The sequence below is a fragment of the Macrosteles quadrilineatus genome, unplaced genomic scaffold (assembly GCF_028750875.1).
Source record: "Macrosteles quadrilineatus isolate MER2022 unplaced genomic scaffold, UCM_ALF_1.0 Scaffold_12__1_contigs__length_5162894, whole genome shotgun sequence".
NCBI classification, from domain to species: domain Eukaryota; kingdom Metazoa; phylum Arthropoda; class Insecta; order Hemiptera; family Cicadellidae; genus Macrosteles; species Macrosteles quadrilineatus.
This window is the reverse complement of record NW_026542605.1, coordinates 341,983-351,974: the sequence shown is the minus strand read 5'-3', so window position 1 is coordinate 351,974 and position 9,992 is coordinate 341,983. Positions and strand designations below refer to the sequence as shown.

At 33.6% G+C, this 9,992-nt stretch overlaps 1 protein-coding gene across 1 annotated transcript; it reads right to left on the bottom strand.

Annotated features, from left to right (window-relative positions):
* LOC129004901 (DNA replication complex GINS protein SLD5-like) lies at window positions 1–2,781 on the bottom strand. Its single transcript, XM_054433597.1, has 2 exons — window positions 2,626–2,781; window positions 1–706 (listed from the first exon to the last, which is right to left on the bottom strand). Exon 2 carries the CDS (start codon window positions 703–705, stop codon window positions 58–60), a length of 648 nt encoding a protein of 215 aa, XP_054289572.1. The 5' UTR covers window position 706; window positions 2,626–2,781; the 3' UTR covers window positions 1–57.
* Between the last annotated feature and the right edge of the window lie 7,211 nt (window positions 2,782–9,992).

The following is a 9,992-nucleotide window of genomic DNA, read 5'->3' as shown; positions in this document are numbered from 1 at the left end:
AAGAAATATTTATTTAAAAGCTATGAAAATGACTGACATTGAGGCAAAAACAAATTGTCAAATCAATTGTACCTGACCATTCTTGACATACTCTGACACGGCTTTGTAAGGTAGTATATGTTGTGACTTGTCTTCTAAGCTGACTTCTTCCTCTCTGTTATCACCATCATCAACAATAACACCTTGAACATTAGAGCTAGCTTTTACAAACACATGACTCTCTAGGTTCGGGTTGATCATGATCTGGTTCGTGTCAAGATCTTGGAGACTTTCCGGCAGACCGACAAACAAAGATTTAAAATGCCCATTTAAATTTGTTACATATTCTTTGGCAAAAGAGAATTCACTAGGAGAAAGATACCGGTCACCCGGATCACGTGTACTTTCATCTTCAAGTATTTTCAAAGCGTAAGTCTCAATCTTATCGATGCGAGTTCTCAAGTAGCTGGTAATTAGGTATCGTATCCTGTCTAGTTCTAATTTGTGCAAGCCCACACGAAAATCGTTTTTATCCAATTTCTTTAGGTTCTCTTCCATATGATGAATTTGTTCCATCATGCAATCCACTTGCTCTATTTTATGGGGAAGTATTTCTGGGCTGAGTTTCTCGTTTAACCATGCTTCTTCGAGAGATTTGAGAACACCTGCTGCAGTTACAACTTCATCATCTGATAATGTTTCGTCAAAACTAATTAGGTCATCCATTCTGAAAAAAACACATTTTTTATTTGGTATCAAATGCACTACTAATTGGGTTTAAAAGATTATAGGACTACCAAGCCCACTGTATCACTTCACCAACCTCTATACCAACACCTAAAAATTACAAAAGATAGACTTGAAAAATAGTAAAATAAAGAATTTGATTTAAATTAACAGTCTATGAAACAAACAGTGTGGCTAATCGTAAATAAAATAATATAGGTACAAAAGCCGCCAATAACCTACCACACCAGCGCCACAGACTTACTAAGTGCCTAGACACTTACTCCTCAAAATAATAAATTTTATCTAAGTTGTCCAGAACCTTGGACATCTTTGTCTTTGAAGAATTTTAACAACTGAACTAATGATATCTCTTTATTTTATTGTAAACTGAACTTTTGTTGAAATCTAGTCAACAAATATATATGTTTCTGTATAGAGAACCAATATTGTACTAAATGATTTACACTCGTTACCAAGCGAGAATCGTGATTAACTCGTGGTAACTCGTTACCAATTGATCGTCAGCAAACATAATCAATTTTGAATTTAAGGTCATGGGCAAGTCGTTGACATAAACCAAGAAGAGTATGGGTCCAAGAATGGACCCTTGAGGTACACCATCTGTAATTAATCTATAGCCTAATCAGACTTAATCCCAGTGACTGCAAATTTCCCTACACTGTTTTCTGTTAGATGGAAATGAAAACAACCATTTGATGGTCCTGCCCGATATACCATTAAACTGCAACTTCCGAATCAGTATATCATGGTTTACACAGTCAAACGCTCTTGACGGGTCACAGAAGAGACCAGATACATTCTGCGACCTGTCAAGAGCATCCGCTACCTCAGATACAAAGCTGAATATGGCATCTACAGTGCTTTTACCCTTTCTAAACCCATACTGAATCATGTTAAAGAGTTGACATTTATTTTAATAAGTAGGTAGCTTACTAAGGTTTGCTGCTTCAGGGAAGGTAGGCCTAATAAGGAGTGTTTTTTTTTATTGATTGATAGCTTATGAAATGAACAAATTCACCAAACCAAAAATTAAATCAGTCCCTGGTCCGAAACTTACCATGAGACCTGTGGTAATAGCTTATTCCCTATATGGAAATTCGCTAAAAGGTGTAAGGGTGGCAATGGGAATGGTGAAGGCTGTAAATACCTGACTTGATACCCCCACCGCAGTAAACCAGCAGACTAAGTAAAATTCCATTTGCCTAGTTGGATTTTCAATTAAATCTACAGTAGAACCTCTTTAATCCGAACTAATTGGGACCGGGGGTAGTTCGGACTATTGAATAGTTCGGATTACAGAACATACTGTTGTTTTTACATAACAGTAGCTAGGGAAAAGTGAAAAATGCTTTATAAAGTAAAATACAGTGTTTATTTAGTACAGTAGTAAACATAGGGAATAAACAGTACTGTACATTACAATTGAAAAAATTACGGTGTATAATCACGCTGTATATCATAAATACAGTACGCCTCTACAATAAAGAACTACTGTATATAGAGTTCAGCAATGAGGTGTTCGGATTAGTGGACATTCGGATTACAGGGGTTCGGATTAAAGAGGTTCTACTGTATTTGAATAGCATTAGGTTTAACAAGTAAAGTAACCTAAGTTTGCTGCTACAGTAAGGGTACGGTAACTAATAAAGTGGGTTTTTTAGTAAAATTGTATAGCTTAATATAAAATAAGTAAATGCTTAAATTTGCGAATTTTGAGCAAATACATCCATAAACAAGCAAACTACAACAGTTTACTTATTCTCCATAAGAATGACATGGGAATTTTAAATTACAAACTTTTTGAATTTTCTCTGTAAGAAATAAGTTAACCCTAAAACAGAGAAAAGGTTTTAAAATGCTTAGTTGAATTATTAACTTTTGATCAGTTCAACTTACCTCCGGTTATTGATATTTCATCCAGTTTATATATACTAATATTTTCAAACGTTTTATTATAAATCACAGTAAAAACTGAAGATAATAGTCCTATCTTTAGTTGTTTTTGAGGTTAGGTTCTTTCTTTCTAGGGTTTAGGTTATATTTACTTATTCTGAAAAGTTAATATCGCTTCACAAGCGCGGGACTTTTTTTTTCTCTAATTGCCGGCTAAAATGTCTTAACCATGCAAATACTGGAAGAGTTTATTATTTTTTTAGCCTATACTAGACTAGCAATCACTTAGCAGGATGATTATTTGAATGACTGATTATTATAAGTTACATTATAATACAATACATTATAATACATATCATTACAACACATATATAACAACACATTATAATATGATACATTATAATACATTATAAGTTATATTATAAGGTAGCACTAATTTGCTTTGAAATTTGACTAATTTAAACTTTATGTGGTTTTATAATAATACTATTAAGGTATTTTACTGAAGCAAACAACATAAATACACAGGGTGAGTTTTAAATGAGGGCTGCACTTTACTTGACGTCCTACACTCTAAATGAGTCCCCCTCTACTTTTTTCTAATTTATTTTTGTAAGTTTACCTAAAAATGTACTAAACTACTTTTTTACATTTTATTTAATTTACAATCTGTTCAACAAAATAGAACAATAAGCAAATATGATAAAATTTAAATACAGTAGTTAGTATTTATCCAACAATAAAACCAACACACGAACTTTTCATATTGGTACAAAAGTTTAAAGTCCACCAAACTCCTAAAAACGACGACTTTATTTTGGATCCAAAACATGGCATCTTTTCAACTAAGTTAATGTTGCCAAATAAATTTAAAGCATGGTAGTTAGTATGGTACTCTAATTTCTTTAAGTATTTGTGTCACTTAACCTTGAAATTTCTTCTTTGTTGACCGTTGGGGTTCGACTGTCCCTGTGAAGCACTTCGTTATTAACGAACCATTGTGCCTGGAGAATGTGCCTTAGAACCTTAGATTGGAATCTTTGGACGACGTTCACATTTTTGATTCACTTGATGACCCCCACAGTTTGATACTATACGTCCACACTGGTTTTAGAATAGTTTTTAATTTAAGCAATTTATTTTCTGTTGTTAATTTTGAATTTTGATTTAATAGCCAAGAAAGATGATAAATTAAATTTTAAATTTAACGAAATTCTCTTGTTCCAGATGTGGCTTTTCCAAATAAGTATTCTGTCAAGGGTCATACCCATTTAACCTCATTGCTCTGTGAGATTTGAACGTTATTTATGGTAACTAGAGGACACGTGTCTAATCTTGTAAAGATATTGTATCCGGACAGATTTACTCTCATTTACTTTGATCCCCCATTTTTAGCCAATCGGAGAGATCATCCGAGTCCAGTCTGTAACATTTGTGAAGCTATCACAGGATTTTCATGAGAGGCTATAAAAACAGTATCATCAGCGAAGGTTGCAATTTCGACATTAGGATTTTCAGGTAGGTCCACCGTGAACAATGTGTAGAGAACGGGGCCCAATACACTTCCTTGGGGAACTCCCTGCCTGTTTGAATTTCGTGAAGTGGGGTAACAATATCACCAAATTTTACTCTGAAGTGTCGATTGAAAAGGTAAGACCTCATGAGATTGAAAAATGTGTGGGGAAGATTGAGTTTTAGTTTGTAGAGTAAACCAGTATGCCAAACTTTGTGAAACTCTTGACTCGTCAATGAAACGACTTAACAGAATACTTTTCCATATTTAACTACTCATAAGGTTGGATTTAAAAATGTATTATTGTAAACATAAACATTAACCGGTAACCTTCAGTTTTGGGACGTGTCTGATAGGTCTGACACACAGCTGGCTGGCGAAAGGCCTCATGAAATTTATTGGTGATATTTTTATTTTAAATTTATATTCATGCACATTATTATTACATCACCGTTAATTTAAGATCCCATACTACGATACTACCAAATTTTAAGTCTATAGCATGTTTCTAAACTGTTCAGATGAGCACACCAAAGTCGACCACTTTTAATGCTATTCCTCATAAGAATAACATAGGGGGGAAATCAAGGCCCCACTAGAAAAAAAGTGTTTCTAGTGGGGCCTTGGGGAAATTCGAGTTTTTGGGGGGTCAAAATTTAAAAATGTCACTTTTCATAATTTTCCTGGGGTTTTGGGCTCAAGATTTACAATCGTGCCAAATTTCAACTCCCTAGCACTTCTAGAAGTGCTCAAACATGTGTATACCTTAGTCAGTTACATATGCAATATTTAGTGTTGTATAGTCAATGCTTCTACCTGCCCCTCTCTGGGTACGCCCATGCTGTAGTTGGTGGGAATCTGGGAACTGCCAAACTGGGAGGGAAAATAGATAGCGCCTTTGCCAATTTAGCCAATTGCCAGGCCTTTGCTTGCGAGCGTTTCAGGGCAGGAATTGGACTAGCCTACTGCGCATGCGCCAGAAAGAACCAATTCAGTTGTACTTGGTCTTCAACGAGTCGACTCATGAGTCATAACTTACTAGTTTATAGTCCAGGCAACGAAAGGATATAGAGGGAAATGTTTGGAACACAATTTCTGACTTCGTAACTTTGTTTAGTATAGTTAGGAGGTTAACATACCAAAAGTCCCCGCCTCTAGCCCTTGTGCTGTGGGGGAGGGGGGGGGGCTTTGAAGGTAAAATTTTTTGGTTTTTTGCTAATATCTCGGAAACCATGCGTCCAAGCGAAATTATGCTAATATACAAAATGAAAGCTTATTAAATTTCCAGCAAGTTTGTAATTTACTATTTTTCGATATCTTTTATAGTTTTCGTGTTATTTGCTATCAAAAGTTTGTAAATTTGGAAAAATATATTTTTTTATCATGTTTTTTGTTCTTTTTGACAAGTTGCCTCTCAAACTATGCACCCTAAAAATAAATGCTGGGCATATGGCTGTAGAAAATTAAATTCCCTTCAATAATATATATGACTTTACTAGTTTACCTCCTTCCCTTCAGATTTTAAAGCAAATTAACCGTCAGTATAAAAAAATTTAATTTAATTAAAATTTAAGAAAATTAAAATCTAGTGTTGAGCAAGGAATTTTAAGTCTTGCAACAGCTGTTGACTACTTAATATTTCAATTTATCACCTTACACAGTCAACTAATTGGTTGCAATATTCACTATCATGTAACTAAGGTGAGTGATGGGCGTCTAAAAATAGCACAGATACCCTATAGAAAATATATACTTGTGGGCTGCCTAACCAGCTTCCTCACACTTAAAGATCTAGCTAGACTATTGTAATGGGAAAATATTATAAAAGTGTCTATATGACACTGGAAACAAATCACAACCATTAAATTTAAACAAAGATAAATTACATATTTAAATGAATTAATATAAAACATTACATCAGAGCCTACTATTCTATCCCTTGCTATCTTAGTTTAAAAAGGAATACCATCCTCATCATTTTTATCCTTTTTTTCTCCATCGGACCGGACCTATTTTGAAAATGGTATACTGTTTTTCTTTATATTCTTAGTCATCTTTCCCAGGGACAACATTTTGACATTTTTGGCATACTAATTTTAGGCTTGCTTTTTTGCTCCCTGATTTTGCACGAGTACAGTTTTATGTGCATAGGCAGAAAACAATTTTGAGAATATCCTTCAGTGTAGTTTCATGCAGTGTGTGCTCTGCTACTACAGAGTTTTTATTATTCTTTCCACTCTTACATAAGAGAAGGCAGGTTATTTCCCAGCCACAGCTGAACCTTTTGGAATGTACATGATAGGAAACTATGTTTAAAAGCACCATCAGTCGGAGGAAGACAAGAGATATTAGGCTTGATGGAGACCGTCGATTAAAAAATTGACTTGTACCTATATAGATTGAGGTTGAAGTGCACGATACCTCTCTCGCTGAAGCCCATATCAAATCAAGATGTACATTTTCCCTACCTTTTGTATTTGGGTGGTGTTGGAGAGGGGGCGTGAAAGACATATGATGCATTTTGGGCCACTGGGGAATTCAGATACAACTTCGCATAAGCAACCTTGCTTTTCTCAAATGCTGAAGATTTTTTGTCACATCCAGTAGAATCGCGTTCAAAATATCATCTAATCCTTGTTAAGATAGTTTATGGTGCGAGAAAAAGATGTCCCTTACCTTCTTTCTAAGAGAATAAGAGGATAAAAACAATTATGAGGATGGTAGTCCTTTCCAAACTAAGATAGCAAGGCTGAATTGATTCAATAGTAGGCTAAGGCTACTCACTAATGTAATGTTTTATGTTAATTCCTACTTAAATATGTCAATTGTCTTGGTTTCAATTTTATGGTTGTGATTGGTTTCCAGTGTCATATAGATGCTTTTATATGCATAAACATGGTTATAACACCATATTTCCCCATTACAATAGTCTAGCTAGATCATCAAGTGTGAGGAAGCTGGTTAGGCAGCCCACAAGTATATATTTTCTATAGGGTATCTGTGCTATTTTTAGACGCCCATCACTCACCTTAGTTACATGATAGTGAATATTGCAACCAATTAGTTGACTGTGCAAGGTGGTCAATTGAAATATTAAGTAGTCAACAGCTGTTGCAAGACTTCAAATTCCTTGCTCAACACTAGATTTTAATTTTCTCAAATTTTAATTAAATTTAAATTTTTTTTATACTGATTGTTAATTTGCTTTAAAATCTGAACGGAAGGAGTTAAACTAGTAAAGTCATATATATTATTGAAGGGAATTTAATTTTCTACAACCCTATGCCCAGCATTTATTTTTTGGGTGCATAGTTTGAGAGGCAACTTGTCAAAAAGAACAAAAAACATGATGAAAAAATATATTTTTCCAAATTTACAAACTTTTGATAGCAAATAACACGAAAACTATAAAAGATATCGAAAAATAGTAAATTACAAACTTGCTGGAAATTTAATAAGCTTTCATTTTGTATAATGGCATAATTTCGCTTGGACGCATGTTTTCCGAGATATCAGCAAAAAACCGAAAAATTGTACCTTCAAGCCCCCCCCTCCCCCACAGCACAAGGGCTAGAGGCGGGGACTTTTGGTATGTTAACCTCCTAACTATACTAAACAAAGTTACGAAGTCAGAAATTGTGTTCCAAACATTTCCCTCTATACCCTTTTTTTAGCATTCGTTGCCTGGACTATTAGTTCAGTTTCAGTTCTGCTTTTTGCTGTTAGCTATGGTTAGCTACCTCCGTGACGATTGACGACTTGAGTCAGTCATCTCTGTCACCCCCATCATCCATTGCATTTATGTACTTTAATACTGACTATGGGAATGGACTAAAAATTGAGTTTTCCCATTTTTTACCCTAAAACATAGTTTTTTATTTTATTTTTCAAGTTATTTTGTGGTACTTGACAAAATTAATAATTTAAACTCAATATGTTCAAAATATACCATGAATATTCCAGAGTACTTTTCCAGAATATTCTGAGAATGTTCTCCAGATTTCTAGGCTATATAAAAATTTTCTTAGAATATTTTTGTTGAGTAATCTGATCTGAGTATATTCAAGGAAATTGCCTGGGATGTTGAGAATGATCAAAAACATTTTGGAAAATTCCAGGAAATCCTATTATTTTTCATGTTGTATTAAACGTTATACTAGTGATGCGATAATCGAGTGAAAAAAAGAATCGATTCTTTCGATTCAATTATTTTAAGAATCGATGAAATAATCGTTTGCGTGAATCGATTCTTATTTGTTAGCTTCCTGTACTTAATTCCATTTCTCTGCAGGTCGATGCATGCCTATGATATTTATCACTACTACTAGTCAGTCTATCTCAGTGGCTAGGTACACACACACACACAGATTTGTTGGTTAGGTGCAAGATTTTGGAAAATATAATATTGTGAAAGTTATTATATTTATTTTTTAAATCACGAACTGTGTTAAGTGAACTTTCGTATTTTCAGTTATGAATAATAATTGAACTATTTCTTAACTTTTAACTATTTGAAATTATGTAAGTTTGTATTATAAAAACATCAATGTGTATTTACAACTAAGAAGTAACTCATTGGAAATATAATTATATTTCTACTTTTTATATGTACTGACAACTATTATATTTTAGGAAACTTTTGTCTATTAGCGAATTTCCCATATAGGGAATAAGCTATTACCGTAGTACTCACGGTAAGACCTGGACCCGGGACCGATTTTTTTTTTCGTTTTGAGGTCCCTAGAGGTCAAAAACACCATCCGTTCAAATTCATATATATATATATATATTTATATATATATATATATATATGTGTCCGTTAGCGCGATAACTCGAGCAAAAATGATCCGATTTTGATGAAATTTGGTACAAACGTGTAAACCTACGTTTATTCGAACGAGTTCGCGAACCAGCATGATCGGACCATGGGAACGGGGGTTTATGGGGGCTTTTATGGGGAAAAAATGGGTTTTTCCCATTTTTGACCCAAAAAACATAAAATTTTGCAATTTCTTTTGAAACTATTTTGTAGAGCTTAAAAAAACAAATAATTTAGTATATTGAAGCGTTATAATGCGCCTAATGGTTACGGAGAAAATTCCAAAAAATTGTAAATTTAAAATTCCCATGTTATTCTTATGGAGAATAAGTAAACTGTTGTAGTTTGCTTGTTTATAAACATATTTTGCCCAAATTTGGAAAATGTTTTTATTTCTTACTAACTATTAACATTTTACATAAAAAACACTTTTACCCTCCCTGTTGCAGCAAACCTAAGTATGTTTTAAACTGATTCTATTTAAATAGGGAATAAATGTGATAATTTTAAGGAGACATTTTAGTGTAAATCCATTCAGGGAAATGGAAATTCGCTTAGTCTGCAGGTTTGCTGCGGCGGGGGTATTTTTTATTATAGTTGTATCCACCCAATTTTATATTAAGCCCAGTAATTTTTATAATTTCTAAAATATCGTAAGATGGAGAAATGCAGACTATTTCTAAGACTCGATTCATAAGCACATGAATCGATTAATCGATCCTCGTTAAAGAATCGATTCATCGATTCTTTTGAAATCGATTCTCCCATCACTACGTTATACGGTATATACAAGTGAGTTAACAAATTTTTAGTTTTTCTCGAATTTGATGTCTGATTGCAATACAAAAACACCAATAAATAATAACAATGGTATATAAAAAGCTGTTGTGTTTACTATTTTATATTTTTGAAAGTGCATATTATGCAAATATTGACTACATCAGAACTTATGTTTAGAAACAAAGTAAAAAATAATTAAAAGAAGTATAAAAAATTATTACAGCTGGAAATAGTGGCATTGTAAATGATCATTCAATT

What these genes read in the sequence shown, in the direction of transcription:
- LOC129004901 (XM_054433597.1), bottom strand. Translation starts at nt 705, where the DNA reads ATGGATGACCTAATTAGTTTTGACGAAACATTATCAGATGATGAAGTT.